Source organism: Callospermophilus lateralis, chromosome 7, assembly GCF_048772815.1.
Source record: "Callospermophilus lateralis isolate mCalLat2 chromosome 7, mCalLat2.hap1, whole genome shotgun sequence".
NCBI lineage: Eukaryota > Metazoa > Chordata > Mammalia > Rodentia > Sciuridae > Callospermophilus > Callospermophilus lateralis.
The window spans coordinates 28,081,270-28,100,146 of record NC_135311.1 but is presented as its reverse complement, the minus strand read 5'-3'; the positions used below and the strand labels follow the sequence as shown (position 1 = coordinate 28,100,146).

General features: G+C 47.3%; 2 protein-coding genes across 2 annotated transcripts; both read left to right on the top strand.

The window, feature by feature from the left end:
• Positions 1–1,618: 1,618 nt before the first annotated feature.
• Positions 1,619–6,120, top strand: Gstm1 (glutathione S-transferase mu 1). Its single transcript, XM_076861611.1, has 8 exons — positions 1,619–1,707; positions 2,022–2,097; positions 2,522–2,586; positions 2,858–2,939; positions 3,039–3,139; positions 3,489–3,584; positions 3,671–3,781; positions 5,684–6,120. The coding sequence occupies exons 1-8, from the start codon at positions 1,672–1,674 to the stop codon at positions 5,771–5,773; spliced, it is 657 nt and encodes a 218-aa protein (XP_076717726.1). The 5' UTR covers positions 1,619–1,671; the 3' UTR covers positions 5,774–6,120.
• A 4,169-nt stretch (positions 6,121–10,289) lies between these two features.
• Positions 10,290–16,207, top strand: LOC143404841 (glutathione S-transferase Mu 1-like). Its single transcript, XM_076863086.1, has 9 exons — positions 10,290–10,397; positions 10,663–10,738; positions 10,850–10,948; positions 11,183–11,247; positions 11,539–11,620; positions 11,720–11,820; positions 12,751–12,846; positions 12,925–13,035; positions 14,997–16,207. The coding sequence occupies exons 1-9, from the start codon at positions 10,362–10,364 to the stop codon at positions 15,084–15,086; spliced, it is 756 nt and encodes a 251-aa protein (XP_076719201.1). The 5' UTR covers positions 10,290–10,361; the 3' UTR covers positions 15,087–16,207.
• The last annotated feature ends 2,670 nt before the right edge of the window (positions 16,208–18,877 follow it).

Below are 18,877 nucleotides of genomic sequence, written 5' to 3'. Positions count from 1 at the left end.
ATATTTTGATTATCCCAGTGTGTTCCTCTAAACATTTAGAATTGGTCCACACAATACCATCAGAGCACGGAGATGTTCAGTGGAAAAAGCAACATTGGGGTGGGACTTTCTGAGAGGTCAGGTAGGCACAATTCCTTGTTTCAGACCACTGTCAAGTATCCTAATCCCCACAGCTCCCTGATGCCTTTCAGAGACCCAAGTCACCCTTTTGGATGATCCTCCTCCTGGGCCCTGGGGCCCACCTTGGAGCACTGCTGGTCTCCTTCTTCCCCTCTTTCTATAGAGCTTCTTTCTCTGAAGGGGCCTCTGCCTTCTGGCCCCACCTTCCCAGCTGCTCAGAGTCCTTGTCCTGGGCAGCATGGCCTCCTCCTGCACTTGACCTCTCTCCCTCTCCACTATGCTCAGTGTTTAAAAACACTAAGTATGTGCCGTATTTCCAAAATCCTCCCAGGTAATATGCACTGAATTTTGGTCCTTAATAGCTAAACTGCACTCACATGGACTGCCTTCTATCATGTGTGCGGTGGGATCTCCACAAATGTTTTTCCGGTGGATAGAGACCAGATAGTTGAGCATCAGTGTATAACATCTGTCCTGCGTCTTTCAAAATCATTATTCTAATTCATGTTAATCATTTAGTTTGCTCATTTATCATTCTGGTTAATGGTTTTTTCAAAAAATCATTTCCACAGTGGGCTTTAGAAATATTTTCTTTTGAAACGGAAGATGTGTAAAAACCCAAAACGAGAAACAGGAAAGGTACTAGAACTGTAACAATCAGGGGCCCAGGCACTGTGCCAGTACACGGTCCTATAGCCTTTAGGGTAATTCACTTTGAGGCCAGAGGTTGCTTCTTGAGCCTGGATGGTCTTGGGATCTGAGCTGGGAGGTTTGGTCCTGTTTGAATGGGAGATCTCTAACAGAGACTGCACTCTGCTAACCCCAGAGACAGGATCTCTGAATAGACACCTTGGTCGAGACGTGTAGACCACTTTATTTTTAGGAATTACTGTGGACGAAGAGGAGAATTAATCTCTCAGGTTGAATGGTTCCATTTTGACGTGACCTGGCAGGGTGAGTCTTTTTTTTTTTTTTTTTTTTTTAAAGAAATGGTCAGTGGATATGTTTTTTTTTTTTTTTTTTAAGCAGCTTTTTTTTTCTTTTTTTTTAAAGAGAGAGAGAATTTTTTTAAATAAAAAGTTTTTAGTTTTCCGCGGACACAACATCTTTGTACATGGTGCTGAGGATCGAACCCGGGCCGCACGCATGCCAGGGGAGCGCGCTACCGCTTGAGCCACATCCCCAGCCTTGAAGGGTCCGTCTTCAGAGCCAAAAGGGGTTTCGCCCAGGAGCCAAGACTGAGTAATGTGAGGAGGGGAAGGAGGAACAACGACCATGCTGTCACCAACGGACCTGTCTTTAAGTGTGCAGCCACTCCTGCACACCCAGCAGAGTGGGGCGGGAAGCCGCTGACGGGGACGGGGACTGGAGAAAGTGAGCCTTGCTCCTCCCTCCCAGGGTCCAGGCTCGCCCTCCGGCTGGAGGGAATCCGGGGCGGGGCTGGGCGGGCCACAGACACAACCCAAACCAGGCTCCACCCCTCTGTGTCGCCACCTCAGACTGAAGTTGGAGGCCAGCCTGGCAGAGGTTTGTCACTCAGCTTAGCCCACCATGCCTATGACACTAGGATACTGGGACATCCGCGGGGTGAGCTAGGGGACGGCATGGCAGGTGGGATGGGGATGTGGGACTGGGACCTGAGGAGTGGCTGGGGGCTTGGTTCTAGAAGATGGGTCCTCTTCAGTGCTTACTGGAGCTCTCTGATTGTTCAAGAGAGTTTTGCCTCTCTCTCTCTCTCTCTCTCTCTCTCTCTCTCTCTCTCTCTGTGTGTGTGTGTGTGTGTGTGTGTGTGTGTGTATGTAGGATAAGTGTAGAGGGTGAGTGGTGTTCCCTTGGAGGAATTGAAGTCGCACAGTCAGGGTCCCTCCATCTCTGACCTCTGCCACGGCCATCTCTCCCAGCTGGCTCACGCCATCCGCCTGCTCCTGGAATACACAGACTCAAGCTATGAGGAGAAGAGATATACACTGGGAGATGGTAATGTCACCCTTCTGTTCAAACACCAGCCTGCCTCTTGTTGGTTGTTGCCTAGCACTCATGCCCAGACCATCTGTTGCTCAGGTCTGCAGGCCTGCTGCACCTAAAGCCTGGCCCTCCCAGAAACCTCTTTGACAGTATATTTTGGCCTTTCAATGCAAGATCTGAGAGGGGATTGCTGTGGCCTTCTGTATCTGTAATTAGAATGGGTTCCCCTTAGCCCCTGCCTAAACCCTTTTTAAGCCTCACTCATGTAGGGTCCATAGCCCTTATAAACATTCTTTACTCCTGTAACCTTGGAATATGAGGCTGACTCAGATTCCAGATCTACTCTTTCAGGGTTCTTACCTCTGATTCTTTGGGAGGGTGCTGGGGAACAAGGGCTGGACTCAGTGGGATTTGTTTCACATCATCTTCTCCACAGCTCCCGACTATGACAGAAGCCAGTGGCTGAGTGAGAAATTCAAGCTGAGCCTGGACTTTCCCAATGTAGGTGTGGAGGATGGGGTGGTTGGGGAAGTGATTGAATCCCTACCTCATCTCGTTGCCCTGCTTAGTTGTGAGGATCAGTGCTTCTGCTCAGCTACCCTCAATTCTGGGTATCTACACTGTCTTTCTATGGCAGCTGTGTCCCAGCTCATTCATTCATTCTATGGTATGCTGACATAGTGATTACCATGGGCCAGACACAAGTGCCAGGTCTCAGGTGGGGGACTGGGAAATGGTCGTTCCACCTGACCTTCCCTGGTTGTCCATCCAGCTGCCCTACTTGATTGACGGGCCTCACAGGATCACCCAGAGCAATGCCATCCTGCGCTACCTTGCCCGCAAGCACAACCTGTGTGAGTAGGGCTGGCTGCAGGGTGTGGGGGAGGGTGGCCATGTCCCTGGCTTGGCTGGGGTGGGAGGCTGAGGGTGTATCTCTGTTGCGTGGACTACAGGTGGGGAAACAGAAGAGGAGAAGACTCGTGTGGACATTTTGGAGAACCAGGCTATGGACTCTCGCATGCAGCTTGGCAGGCTTTGCTACAACCCTGACTTTGTAGGTCTCCCTGTGGTGCTGGGTGAGGCAGGGTCCAAATTCTTGCATTCCTATCTATGCTACACCTACATGTCTTACCCACAAAAGGTGGTTTGTACATCATTGGTGACAGTCGTAGGGCCAGTGTTCCACTGCTCTCTGACTTCCAATCCCCTCTAACAGATGGGGTCTGGTACCAGTGAGAGTTTAACAAATGGTGGTGCAGTGAATGGAAGCTGGACCCTGACCCAGACTTGGGGAAGATGGAGACTCAGCCCTGGTGGCTGGGGCTATGCACACCACTGGTGATGCTGGCCTCTCTGCCAAGGAGCTTGTGTCTGAGGGTGGTGACCACTGATTTCTGTCTCAGGAAAAACTGAAACCTGAGTTCTTAGAAGGCCTCCCTGAGAAGATGAAGCTTTACTCACAGTTCCTGGGGAAGCACCCATGGTTTGCAGGGGAGAAGGTAAAGAGGGAGGGAGATGGGGAGGAAAAGTGTCCTTCTTCCCAGGTTGTGGAGCTTCCAGTTCACTCATTCTCAGCTTTCTGCAGATCACCTTTGTGGATTTCCTCGCTTATGATGTCCTTGACCAGCACCGTCTGTTTGAACCCAAGTGCCTTGATGCATTCCCAAACCTGAAGGACTTCATGTCCCGCTTTGAGGTGATGCCCCTGCTCCTCCTCATTCTTGAATATCTTTTTTCCTTCTCCCTTTATGATGCTTTCCTAGTCCTGAAGGTGAAGGAAGAGTAACCAGCATTTATTGAGCACTGTCTTTATATGCCAGGACCTGCACTCACATCTTGTATTTATGGCGTCAAAGTTATCTTTACAATATTCCTACAAGGCTGATGGAATTATGAGTCCCACTGGGTAGACATGGAAACTGAGACTGTAGAGGATAAGTCATTTGCTCAGGGTCCCAGTGCCACCGAAGGCCCTGGTGGGTGGCTGTCCCTGCCTTCTGTCAGAAGGAGCAGCCTGGGTTTCACAGTCCAGGATGCTGTGCAGGGGGAGAGTGAGGCAGGGTGTGTGCAGCTGGAGGTGGGAGGCTGAGGTGAGGCTGGGGGACTGGCAGAGCAAGGCCCAGACAGTGGTGAGAGCTGCTCTGCAGCAGGCTTGGCTCCATCAGATGCCACCCAGGGAAGCACTAGGACCCCAGGGTGGTGGCTGGTGCTTATGAGTACACATGTGGGGATCCTTGGGGACTTTATTATGGCTCTTTGGATGGTTGGGATCTTGCTTTCAGCCATCATCCTCTCTCCTCTTGAGTATCTCAAGCGTTCTGTGTGTGAACTGGGGTCGTACACTGATTTTCATTCCTATTCAGTGTCTCCTCCCCATGAGCTTTGGTGTCAGGCCCAGTGGACATGTACGGAGGCCCCATCCTGGGACCAAGTGCAGCAGAGATTGGCAGGCACCTGACTAAGAGTTTCCAGTGGTGTCACTTGGGTGCTGAGGATCACAGCCTGCCCTCCCCTCACAGCCAATCATGGGTCACCCCAGGTCCACTTGTTTGTCACTAACAACCTGCTTTAGTAGAGATTTGGGAATCTGAGGTGCTATTGCCACAGTTATTTCAGCCTGAGATTTTTTTTTCTTTCCTATTCCCCATCTAATGATGTGTTTTTGTATCTAGTTCTTTTAGCTCTGCATCTGTCGGGGTGAGTAGCTTCAGGGATTGTGCAAGGGCTGGCAGGACTGTTGGGGTGGGGTAGGGTGGTCTGAGGTAGAGGACAAGAGAGGGCCGAAACCTGAGGACTGCTAGCTCTTTCCTGTGGAGATAGCCCAGGATCTTGAATCCATTCACATTTTGTGGGCACTGTATCCTAAAAAGATAGTGCACAGCACACCTAAGTGTCATTCAACCCAGTCTCCTCTAGCAGGGACAAAGATGAGGTAGGTTGGCACATGGTGAATCAGGGCTCAGTCAGGTACCAGGTTTCAAAGTTTGGGGTTTTGGCTCTGGTTGAATGATAAAAGCTGAACAGCACTTCTCTTGGTGGTTCACCTCTCCTTGTTTACCTATACCCAGGATTTGCTGAGTCACTGGGTCACTTTTCTGTCTATTAAACTGTACAGGCATGTTGCCAACCCCTTTGTTCTACTAGATTTTGGGCAAATAGAGGCAAGAAGGAGCCTGCTATGCAAGATTTGTGCAGACAAAGAGTTTCAGGGCCTCCTGTGAAAAGGGGAAAAGAGATTGTATCAGAGAGGCCACAGAATTAGAGAGACAGGGCCAGGCTCCATCCAGCCCTTTCCCATGTACCAGCTCTGTGAGCATGAGGAAGTCTCTTAACTTCTCTGTATCTTGAATTCCTTCCAGATAAATTCTGCATAAAAACTAATCTTGTGGGATCATTGAGTGTAATTGAGTATAACTTCCAATGAAATAAAACTCTCATCACCACATTCAGTGTCCCCTAAGTCCCAGGAAATTGGTTTCCTTCCAGAGCTCAAACCTGAGCCAACTGTGCTGTGCTCAGTCCTTGAACCCTCCTGGCAAGCCTGCTCCTGGAATGGGGCAGCAGCCCTGAGCTTCCGCTTTCTCTCTCCCATTCACAGGGCCTGAGGAAGATCTCTGACTACATGAAGTCCAGCCGCTTCCTCCCCAGGCCTATTTTTGCAAAGATGGCCCATTGGAATAAAAAATAGTAAACTGTCATGCCAAAGTTAAATGGGGATCCAAGGTTGCCCCTGCTGTTCTGGGTCCTGGGGCACAACTAACTCTCAGCACCCTGGCATCTGTTTTCTCATTCCCTTCTTCTTTCCACAACCTTCTCCTCTGCAAGGCCTCATTGCCTTCCTTTTCTCCTAATCAACCCCTTGTCTAGTAAATCCACTGTACGTTACAGCTCCCCTTCCTTTTCCGTATCCTAAATCCAACCAGACAGTCCTCAGCTCTGCTTTTTAGGAGCATGACTGAGTCCATGCTCCCCTACACTGCCCCAACTCCAAAACTACCTGCTGAGCTGGCTCTGGTCCCCAGCATGGCAGCTGCCCAGCCCTGTCTGACCCCAATAAAGTCTGGACCACACTTGCTCTGTGTCTGTGTCATTGCCTCTCACCCTTGGGACTCACTGTGTGGCTGTGGTCTGTTGTCCACAGCAGGAACTGGGTGCATGGGTGTGGGGTGGGTGCTCTGTGTGGTCAGACAGGGTATGGGGTCACTTAAGGTTGTTGCTGTCCCCTGTCCATGTCCCTGTGGTCCTCACCATGGGATTCCTATAGAAGGGTGCTCCTTCCATGCCAGGGTTCCTCATCCATGTAGCAGGGTGCAAGGCTCCATAGGCCATGTGCAGCTGGGTGTCATGGTTCAGAGAGGTGCTGGGCTGATGGGAAGGGGCCGAGGAGCCCACAGGTGACCATATTCTCAACCTTCTCCTGGAAGCGTTCCTGGTCTGGACAGCCCTCCTCTGTGTTCCCAGGACGTTTTCCATGAACACACCCCTCTGTGTTGTAGTTGGTGTTGTGGCTGTTGTCACCCCACTCAGTCACAAGCTCATTGAGGAGAGGGCGCAGGGCTTGTTGGACTTTTTATCTCTGATGTGTCCGGGAGTGTCTGGCATACGGTCAATGGTCAGGAAATTTGGGAACTTCAAAATTCATTACATCAATTCCTGAGTAACAAGTATGTTTTGGCTTATGAATTTTCTTTATTATGCATTATTAGTTCATTCAGACTAATAATTAAAAAAATGTTGATATATATTTGTATTTATCCAATTGGTTGTCTCCTCAATTTTGAAAAAATCTGTACTAATTTTTAAATCTTTTTTTCTTAGTCCTGAGGTTTGTTAACTTGAAATTTTCTTTGGGGTTTTTGTTGTTGGACTAATGCTCTATAATTTAGCTAAAGGGGCTGGGGATATAGCTCAATTGGTAGAGTGCGTGCCTCGCTTGCACAAGGCCCTGGGTTCAATCTCCAGCACCCCCCAAAATAAGTAAATAAATAAATAAATTTAGCTAATGTTTAGGAAGAATTGATTACTGGTTTCCTAAGCATATTAATAAAAGTTCAATAATTTTCTTCTTTGTTTTATCTCGTTTTACACAATTTTTGAAAAAAACATTGAACTGTGTTGTTATTGGTCAAACTAAAATCCCTAGTATGTTTAACCTAATTGTTCTTTTTCTTCTTCTTCTTCTTTTTTTTTTTTTTTTTTTTGTGGTGACGGGGATCAAACCCATGGCTTGACCCATACTGAGCTGTACCCCAGCCCTTAACCATTTCTTAATATGGTCAGGACATAGGATGCTCTTTTTTTCATTCCATCTGGTGGAAATCTAGGAAATAGTGATATTCATCTGATTTTTTCAGAGATAAGAAAATATACTGTATTTTCTGAATTTACCAAAACAATATTTAAGAGAATTTGAAAAAATTTCCATGAAGTAGAACTTATTGAATTAATTTGTTGGTATTATTTCTATGATGATATCTTTAAAATTCTGAGGCCATTATAGGTAGGATTTCTGTGATTTTTACCTTGAGGGTGTCAGTATATCACTCGCAGACCTAGAAGTAGTCATGGAATCTTGTCCAGAGGTCACTCTACGGGGCCTTACTAAAATTTCATCCCATATAATTTGATTATCCCATAGTATTCCTCTAATCAATTAGAACTGGTCCACACAGTACTGTTGGGACAGAGCACATAGATATCTAGGAGACCAGGCAATATTGGGGTGAATTTCTTTGAGGTCACATTCATCTAACTGTCTCTAATCCCACTGCTCCCTAGTCCCTTTCAGAGACCATGTCACCCATTTGGATGGTCCTTCTGGATCCTGGAATCCCCCTTGGCGAACCTGTTCATCTCCTTCTTCCCCTCCTTCTGCAGAGCTGTTCTTTTCCTCTGGAGGGGCCCCGGTGCTCTGGCTCCACCCTCCCAGATGCTCAGAGTCCTTGTCCTAGGCAACATGGCCTCCTTTTCCTGCACTTGACTTCTCTCCCTCTCCGCTATGCTCAGTGTAGAAAAACATAAAGATATGTCTCCTATTTCCAAAAGCTCTTCCCTGTAGTTCCCACCTGTCTTCAGTCCTTAAGAGCCAAACTGCAGGCAATTTGAAGGATGATCTCAGTCATGGGAGTGTCTCTGTGTTGGCACATCCACAAGTGTATTTTCAAAAAGGAGGGAACAACAGGATGCACACCAATGTAAAATATCCATCCTCTGTCTTTCAAAAATTTTCATCTCATTAATTTTGGTTTTAAAAATCACTTCCTCAATTGGATCTAGAAATTTTATGTGTCTGTGCTAAGAATTTATCAAACTGATTATGACAAACCTTGATGTATAATGAGAACTTAATAATTCAGAGGCCCATGTATGTGGGTGTGCTGTTCTTATCTCACTTTAGGCAAAACGACATAGGGGTTTACTCTGGGGCCTGAGTCTGTAGCCAGAGCTTAGACACAGGTGATTTGAGTTGGGAGAATTGAACCTGACTGAAGGCAGCATTTGTAACAGGGACTGCACTCCAAGTGACATGGTCTCAGTCAGCTCCTCCATTTTACAGAGACATGCAGGGTGTGTCATTTCTTTGAATTAATAGGGATAAGATGACCTTTATCTGTGCTCCTTCATGCCCACTCCACACTTTGTACCTGTAGGGGAAAACCTTTACTGATATGCTGGGTTTACACCCTGCAATCTCAACAAAGTCTTAGCTAATTTCCAAACTTTACTTCCTACAGAGCAACAATCTTGCCCTTTAACACAGAAACCCATTTCATTTTTAGTTCCACTCACCTGTTTTCAAATTTTTGTTATGTCTTGTCAAATCTTTTACATAGTTCAAAATCAATCAGAGCAATTTGTCCTACCTCTCTTCATTTTGAAACAGTCTCCTAACACCTTTCCCTTGGGGACCTCTCTCCTGACCTCCAGACCCACCTGAGAAAGTCCAGCACAGCAAGGCAGCTGTCCTCAAGAAGGCCGGGTGGCCTTGTGGTCAGTGTTGACAGGCGCTGGTGCTACAGTTCTGAGGCACTCCTGCTGGACAGCCACGTGGCCGTGGGACCCTGTGTCTGCCACTCCCAACAGAGCCATGCTTCGGCTGGAGGCTGCCGACAGCAGACGGCACCTGAGAGCCAGGTCTCTAAGGCTCTTCGAGAACATGCTGCTGATGCCTCTCTGCTTTTCCAGCTGACTGAATTTTACAAAACATATTTTCTTTACCTGTAGCATACTTGGATAGGACCTTGTCCTGGTGAGGGTTGCACCCCAGGTCCTGGATCCCAGAGTGACATCAAAGACCATCTGAGACTTCTTCTCATACCAAGAACATGCATGGGTCAGGAGCCAGGGCCAGGGCCGGAATACAGGGACCTGGAGAGCTGAGGTCTGGTCCTGGCCTACCTGTGTCCTGTGCAGAGTCCTCCAGAGTCCCTCTGAGCCCCTTTCTGTTTCTCCATGGTAGCAGGAGAGGTGTCTGCTCTTTGGAGAATAGAATCTTCACCCAAGCTCATACCCTAGTTGTGGCCACTGCTGCTGCTCAGCGTGAGAGATTCTCAGCATTTGGGCAGTACCTCAGTGTCCCCCTCTGTGTCTGGTTCTTGAATTTACTTACACAAACAGGGTCAAAATAGTAATTGGCTAATTTGTATACTCCTTAGCCTGGTGACTGAAGGGCCACATCCCCCAAATTCCCTATGGAAAAATAGGGAGACCACACATTTCTGGGGGGCTTTCCTATTTCATTGACACCGTTCCTTTATTCACGAGGCTGCTATCGCTTATAAAGCATTGAGGAACTTTGAGATTGTTCAATGATGGATGCTGAATGAAACTCCCAGTTTGGGAGCACCTGGCCCTGGCTGCTTGAACCTCCCTGAGCACGCAGAAACTTGGCTGAGCAATGCAAGGTTGGAAAGAACAGTCTTGCTCTTTCACTGTCTGGCCTGTCTTCAAGAGCACTGCCAGCTGCCTGTGGACTCAGCAAGTGAGTAGGGTGGGGAGAGGAGAACAGGGAGCTTCTGGCCGGACTAAAGAGAAGGCTAGCAGAGCCTGGCTTTTGGCTTCTGGGCACCCAGCCCAGGTTCTGGGACCATCCCTGCACTGGATCTTACTCCTCCCTCCCCTGGACTCTGGCAGGCACTCAGGACTCCTGGTTGGTGGGAATCGGGGGCGGGGTGGGGAGGGCCTAAAACCAGAGCAGAACTAGGCTCCACCTTCTTCACCCCAGGCTCTCTCAGAAGTTGAAAGTCAACCTAGCAGAGAGGCCTGTGCACAGCACCATGCCTATGACACTGGGATACTGGGACATCCGCGGGGTGAGCTAAGGGTCCGTCTAGCTGGTGAGAGGGGGACAGGGCAGGCACTTTGCTGAGCAGTAGGGAGTCTCCTTCTAGGAGACAGATCCCTGTCAGCACCTGCTGGAGCTCTCTGCCTGTCCATGTCAGAAGGCCTTTGCCACCCTTTATATGTGTGTGTGTGTGTGTGTAGTGGGTAAAGGTGGGTGGGGTTTGTTTGGAAGAGAGGAAATCATACAGGCAGGGTACCTCCATCTCTGACCTCTGCCATGGCCATCTCTCCTAGCTGGCTCACCCCATCCGCCTGCTTCTGGAATACACAGACTCAAGCTATGAGGAGAAGAGATACACCATGGGGGACGGTAATGGCACCCTCCTGTTCAGACCCCACCTGGCTTCTGCTGATTGGTGCCTAGCAATCTATGCCAGGCCACTGTTTTTCACCTTAACAGCCCTCCCTTCTCTGGATGCAGGGGCTGCCCATTCTTCAGACTTCTGTGATGGTGCATTTTGGTCTTCCAAGAAAAGACTCTGGGAGTGGAGAGCTGGCTCCTCTTCTCTTTGTGATTTCGGTGGGTTCCCATTAGCCCTTGCCTGAACATTTTGTAAACCTCAGTCATGTTGGGTTCACGGCCCTTAGAAATTTTTTTTTTTTTTTTTTTTTTATCTTTTAACCTTGGAAGGTGAGGCTGAGTGACTTAGATTCCAGATCCACTTCTTAGGGGTCTTGCCCCTGCCTCCTTGTGAGGGTCCTGGGAAGGAGAGTTGGACTCAGTGGGGTTTGTTTCACATCATCTTCTCCACAGCTCCGGACTATGACAGAAGCCAGTGGCTGAGTGAGAAATTAAAGCTGAGCCTGGACTTTCCCAATGTAAGTGTGGAGGATGGGGTGGTTGGGGAAGTGATTGAATCCCTACCTCATCTCGTTGCCCTGCTTAGTTGTGAGGATCAGTGCTTCTGCTCAGCTACTCTCAATTCTGGGTGTCTACACTGTCTTTCTATGGCAGCTGTGTCCCAGCTCATTTGTTCATTCTATGGTATGCCGATGTAGTGAATACCATGGGCCAGACACATCAAGTGCCAGGTCTCACAGGACCTAACTTAGGGAAGAGAGACTGTGGGACTAGATGTTCCACCTGACCTTCCCTGGTTGTCCATCCAGCTGCCCTACCTAATCGATGGAGTTCAGAAGATCACCCAAAGCAACGCCATCCTGCGCTACATTGCCCGCAAGCACAACCTGTGTGAGTGGGGCTGGCTGCAGGGTGTGGGGGATGGTGGCCATGTCCCTGGCTTGGCTGGGGTGGGATGCTGAGGGTGCACCTCTGTTGCATGGACTACAGGTGGGGAGACAGAAGAGGAGAAGACTCGTGTGGACATTTTGGAGAACCAGGCTTTGGACACTCGCATGCAGCTTGCCATGGTCTGCTACAGCCCTGACTTTGTGAGTCACCCATTGCATGGATCATTACATTGGAATAGGAGTTAATCTCTTTGGTTCACATCTACACTGGTCCACAAGACTGATTCTCTAAGGAATTATTTGTCTTAACAAATTGACCCCCAGAATTCCCAAATCTTATCAAATAAACACTGTGAGTCATTTGCCACCAAACTTAGGGTATTGCAGGTTGGCAATTCAGTTCCTCAACGTAGAGTTGGTATTTAGGATCCTTTTAATCTCTGACCTTTAATCCCTGCTATAGGCTTTCTCTCCTAGATGTTCATACTATCTGCCTGCTACTAGAACACTATGAAAACCATGAGAAAAAGAATCACAAGGTGGGGGATTGTAATGCATCCTTGTCTTTGGGCATCTGCCATATGTTTCCCCCATGCTGTGTCCTCTAGACCAGCATGAATCAGGACCTTGTCTTAATACACAGCTCAGGGTCAGCCAGGGCTAACCTTTTTCCTTCCTTCTGTCCCTTTTCCTCCTTCAAATACTTCCTAACCTTGTGCCCTACTCAAATGTTCATTTTATACCTTTTTACCCCACTAGATAGAACTTTGGTTTTTTCTTCTGAGATCTTTTAGTACTTTGCTTCTTTGAATCTATTCAACATCTGACTCCAGAGCCTGCCAGGTACTCCCATTCTCCTGGTTCTGATGCATGGGAAGTGGTTTGAAGATGAGTGGTGCAGTTTCAGGGCCTGCAAGTTCCTGTCTGACTTGTATCACTCTGAGAGATGGGGATGCTACCAAGTAGGAGTCTAAGAAATAGTGATGCAGGGAATGGATGTTGACTCAGGCCCAGGCTGCGGGAAGTTACCACTCAGCCTTGGCAGCTGGGGCCATGGACACCACTGGCAAAACTAGCCTCTCTGTCAGGGAGCCCTTGTCTGAGGGTGGTGACAGCTGATTTCTGTTTCAGGAGAAAAGGAAGCCTGAGTACTTGGAGACCCTGCCTGAGAAGATGAAGCTCTACTCACAGTTCCTGGGGAAGCACCCATGGTTTGCAGGGGACAAGGTAAAAGGAAGAAATCTTTAGGTGTCACACTTTCCAGGATACAGAATTTTGTGTCCACTCATTCTTGTCTTTCTGCAGATCACCTTTGTGGATTTCATCGCTTATGATGTCCTTGACCTACACCGTCTGTTTGAACCCAAGTGCCTTGATGCATTCCCAAACCTGAAAGACTTCATGTCCCGCTTTGAGGTGATGCCCCTGCTCCTCCTCATTCTTGAATATCTTTTTTTCCTTCTCCCTTTATGATGCTTTCCTAGTCCTGAAGGTGAAGGAAGCGTAACCAGCATTTATTGAGCACTGTCTTTATATGCCAGGCAGGACCTGCACTCACATCTTGTATTTATGGCGTCAAAGTTATCTTTACAATATTCCTACAAGGCTGATGGAATTATGAGTCCCACTGGGTAGACATGGAAACTGAGACTGTAGAGGATAAGTCATTTGCTCAGGGTCCTAGTGCCACCGAAGGCCCTGGTGGGTGGCTGTCCCTGCCTTCTGTCAGAAGGAGCAGCCTGGGTTTCACAGTCCAGGATGCTGTGCAGGAGGAGAGTGAGGCAGGGTGTGTGCAGCTGGAGGTGGGAGGCTGAAGTGAGGCTGGGGGACTGGCAGAGCAAGGCCCAGACAGTGGTGAGAGCTGCTCTGCAGCAGGCTTGGCTCCATCAGATGCCACCCAGGGAAGCACTAGGACCCCAGGGTGGTGGCTGGTGCTTATGAGTACACATGTGGGGAATCTTGGGGGATTTTTGTCTGCATTGTTCTATGGTGGAAGATATTCTTTCCCTTCCTCTCTCCCTACCTGTTTTTTTCTAATACCCCAGCTTTTCATCGGGGTAGTGGAGTCTTATACTTATTTTCATTTGGTTTCACAGATAGTCTCCTCCATATGAGGTTTGCTCTCAGCACAGTGGTGCATGTAGAGATGTCCTCATCCTGGAACTGAGTGTAGCAGGGAACAGCAGGCACCAGACGAGGGTACCCATGGTGCCACCTGGGTGCTGAGGAGCACAGCTTGCACTTCATCTTAGAGTCAGTTATAGGTCACCCAGGTCCACTTGTCACCAACAAATTTGGTGAATTTAATAGAGCTTTGGGAATTTGAGATGTTAGGGCAAGAGGTTTTTCAACCTGAGATCTGTGTTCCCTTCCCACTTTCACTGAGCTCAGAAAGTGATCTGCTTCTCAGCTTGTTTTTATCAGTGCTGGTTCTGGTCCCAGGCTAAGTGGCCTTGAGGATTGTGCAAGAGCTGGCAGGACCATGGGGTGAGGGAGGGAGTATTGCAGCCAGAGGCCAGAATGGCCTGGATTGTTGGGAACAGGCAGCCTGTTCTTTGAGTCCTTTAGGAATTATCTAGGAACTCAACTCTTGGTAAGAAGGCACACAATACATCTGAAATGTCATTTCTTATGGTTCCCTATATCAGGGCTGCAGGTGAGGTTGGTTGGTGCACAGGGAGATTGAAATTCAGTACCACAGGGAGAAATTTGGACTTTTTGATGACCAAGTTTTAATTAGATCCCTGCCCAGCCTTTTCTTGTGGGCCTCCCTCTGTTTTTATACTGGTATCTGGGATTTGCTGAGTCACTGCATGCTATCTCTTTGATCTCTGCAGAGCTGCTCTGGCATGTTTTTCTCACCTTTGTGTTGCTAGATCCTTCCGGTGTGCAAACTCAGGCAACAAGGAGTGGAAGAAAAAGGAGACTATTTCTGCAGATAGAGTGATGGGGCCTCTGTGGGTAGGGGAGGAGGGGAGTGCAACAAACAGAATACAAGATTAGAGATATGGAGCCAGGCTTTATCCAGCTTGTCCCACTTACTAGCTGTGTAAGCATGAGGAAGTCGCCTAACCATTCTGCACCTCAGGTACCCTCCTAATAGACGGTGATGGTAGGACCAACCTTTCAGGGCTGTTGTGTGTATTTTTTGAACCTACATTGTACTCCAAAGGTTCATCTACCCCAAATGGTAGTCCTTATTAAAGTAGTGCACTTGTTAAAGGAAATCAATGAGTGACTTTAGCTGAGCTGTGGACCTAAACTGACTGCTGTCTGTGCTCAGCATGTAAGCCCACTTAAAAGGCTGCTCCTGGAGTGGGCTGCTCTAACTCCAGAGGGGCAGCAGCCCTGAGCTCCTGCCTCTCTCCCATTCACAGGGCCTGAAGAAGATCTCTGCCTACATGAAGTCCAGCCGCTTCCTCCCAACACCTATGTATTCCAAGATGGCTGTATGGGGCAACAAGTAGGACTCTGCCTGCCAGGACCAGGGGAGGGGATCCATCGCTGCCCTGATGGCCCTGGACCTGGGGCACAGCTAGTGCACTGCCTCAAGGCACCAGTTGTCTCCTTCTTTCCACTCCCTCCTCCTCTGCAAGACCTCATTGGCTCCCTTTCTTCTACCCAAACCCTTCTCCAATCAGACCTCTGCAAGCTTCAGTTCTCTATCCTTTTCCAGCAAAGTCCCCTCCTCCTCTTTCTCCTCTCTTCCCTGAATCCAGATAGTCCTCTCAGTGTCACAGGAAAGCAGGGAGCTGAAACTCAGTTCTTGTATTTGGACAAAAGAAAATTTAAAGTCAGACACCAAAAGCCATGCAAGAGAAATGCATTATAAGTGACAATGGAGTGGAAAAGAGATGAAAATGAAGTAAAAGCAAAGTAAGGCACCAGCTGAGAACCCGAAGGGGGGGGGGGCATCTCTGAGCACAGGATGACCAAGGACACAATGTCGTCTCCAAATTTATTACTATTTGCTGTTTACCAAGAGAACCGGGGACCAACTTCTACACTCTTTGCCAATCAGGTGTTCAATTCCTTCACGTTGGGTGGTAGAATTTTTGAACTGTCATGGTAGTTGTCCTATTTAGGGGAGCTTCATCTGCAAGTCATCTACAAGTTCCATGTTAATGTGGGCATTAGAGTCAGTAGCTGGTCAGAAGTTATCTCAGTGCACCTGCACTACTAAAGCAATCTTCCTTCCCAAATAGAGACACCTTTAGCCATACTTCCTAGCTTCCCACCAACCTCAATGGAGTTAGTCCCATGGATTCTATTTTTTAAACATATTTTCCCATTAGTTCCTTTGCTTCTGTTTATTTTCTACAAATGAACTACCACCCTTTCCTTTCTCAGCCACCTTGAAGGTAGTTCAAAAAGAACCTAAAATAACTTAATACTTTTGACCTTACCATTCATTTCATTGCTCATTACTGTCTGCTACCTAACTCTCAGCTCTGCTTGGAGGATCATGACTGAGTCCATGCTCCCCTGCACTGCCCCAAACTCCAGTACTACCTGGTGAGCTGGCTCTGGTCCCCAGCATGGCAGCTGCCCAGCCCTGTCTGACCCCAATAAAGCCTGGACCACACTTGCTCTGTGTCTGTGTCATTGCCTCTAACCCTTGGGGCTCACTGTGTGGCTGTGGTCAGAGCTTCTTTGTTCTGTTGTCCACAGCAGGAACTGGATTCACGGGGGGTGTTGGGGATGGGTGCTCTGTGTGGTCAGAAAGGGTATGAGGTCATTTAAGGTTGTTGCTGTCCCCTCTCCATGTCCCTATGGTCCTCACCATGGGATTCCTATAGAAGGGTGCTCCTTTCATGCCAGGGTTCCTCATCCATGTGGCAGGGAGTAAGGCTCCATAGGCCATGTGCAGCTGGGTGTCATGGTTCAGAGAGGTGCTGGGCTGATGGGAAGGGGCTAAGGAGCCCACATGTGACCATCTTCTGACCCTTCTCCTGGAAGTGTTCCCAGTCTGGACAGCCCTCCTCTGTGTTCCCAGGACGTTCTCCATGAACACACCCCTCTGTGTTGTAGTTGGTGTTGTGGCTGTTGTCACCCCACTCAGTCACAAGCTCATTGAGGAGAGGGCGCAGGGCTTGTTGGACTTTTTATCTCTGATATGTCTGGAAGTGTCTGGTATTTAGTCAATGCTCAAGAAATTTGGAAATTGGAAAAAATTATCTCTGAGGAAGCCTTGGCCTGCCTGCATAGCCAGTACTGGGATTTATAGCTCTGGGAACAGCTATTTTAGCCCATGAAGGTGTAGAATAAGATGCAGAAGAGTTTATATATGCAGGTACTGGAGTTTGAGCCAGTAGCTCTCTTTTACCTCAGCACTGAAGAGGCTCTAGCTGTCCTTGAAACAATGTAACCTGAGATATACAGGCCTAGGTCCCTAGACCAACTGAAGCAATGTATGTAGTCAGAATTATTGTGAGTCTTTTATATCAGGTCACTCTCAAAGAAGCAGGACTCACTGGAGAATAAGCAGGTTCCCAACATAGTAGCTAGAGAGAAGGAGTTGGACCTTGGTAAGAAAGAACCAAGAATTACCTCATAATAGGGAGCAGATCTAAGAAGAGAGTCCTGTTGGCGTTGGTTCAGATGGTCGCTGTCTGCAGTTGTCTCTTGCATAAGAAACAAGGAAGCAATGGGCAAAATGTCAATAGTCACTGTGAATCAAATGATCAATTGAAAAGTTAAAACTGATAAGATGAAAGGGAAGCTAAAAGTTTGTGAAACTGATAAGATAAAAATTAGTTAAGGGCTGGGGATGTGGCTCAAGCGGTAGCGCGCTTGCCTGGAATGCGCAGGGCGCTGGGTTCGATCCTCAGCACCACATTAAAAAAAAATGTTGTGTCCACTGAAAACTAAAATAAAAAATAAAAATATTAAAAAATTCTCTCTAAAAAATTAGTTAAGCCAAAAGTTTATTGAATTTTGAAGATGGATCAGATGAAAATAAAAAAGGAACCAGGGCATGTAATCCCAGTGACTCAGGAGGCTGAGGCAGGAGAACCACAAGCTCAAGGCCAGACGCAGCAACTTGATGAATCCCTCTCTTTAAATAAAAAATAAAAAGGGGGCTGGGGATATGGCTCAAGCCGTAATGCGCTCGCCTGGCATGCACAGGGTGCTGGGTTCGATCCTCAGCACCACATAAAAATAAAATAAAGATGTTGTGTTCACTGAAAACTAAAATGTAAATATTAAAAAATTCTCTCTCTCTCTCTCTTAAAAAAATAAAATAAAAATTAAAAAGGGCTGGGGATGTAACTCAGTGGTAGAGCACCCATGGATTTAATCCTCAGTACTGCAAAAAAGATAAATAAACAAACAAATAAATAAAATACAGTATTGGAAGAATAACACTATGATCAAAGTTGAGAAATTAAAATAGAAAAAAAGATATAAATTTAAATCAGAGGCCATAACTGGTTAATATTTTGACTTAAAGACAATAGATATCTGTCATATTTCCTCAGCTCTGTCATGGTTGTATAGAAGAAGACATATAACATAAACACAATGAATTAGTGGAGCTGTGTTCAACAGAACTTTGCTTATACACACAGGTAACTGCAACCACTGTTTAAAAGGCAGAACCAATACTGGTCCAGGCAAAGAGATTTCACCAAATGGCTCACTACTCCAGAAATATTCAGAGTCAAATTGGTGGAAAAATATGTTTTATTCACAGCCAGATTTGAAGGAAAATGGAATAAACTTACAATTTTAAAAGTTTTATCTTCGAAATCCCTGAAGACAAGAAAAGCTTTAAAAGAGTCTGCAAAGAGAGAAAAGTCAGGAAATGTATATAGGTAGATTTAGTTAGCTTGTGCTAACTTGTGAGGGGGCAGTTTCCCTTCTCAGCTTCCTTGGTAGCTGTCAGGCCATGGGGGACAGGGACACACAGCCACTCAGCTTCTGTTCTCAGCATGAGGAAGCTACTCTCCAAATCACACGTGGGGGCAGATTCAGTATTTCATCATCATAGAAATCAAACAACCTCTTTCAAAAATGGGCAAAGGACCTGAATAGACATTTTCCAAAAAGTATATTCAAATGCCAGTAAACATCTAAAAAAATGTTCAATATCACTAATTGTTAGAAAAAGGTACATCAGAACTACCATGAGGTTTTACCTCACATACATTAGGATGACTACTATGAAAATGCAGAAAATAGTAAGTTGTGTGAAGCTGTGAGAAATTGGAACTTTTATTCCCAGTTGATGGGAATGTACAATAGTACAGCCACT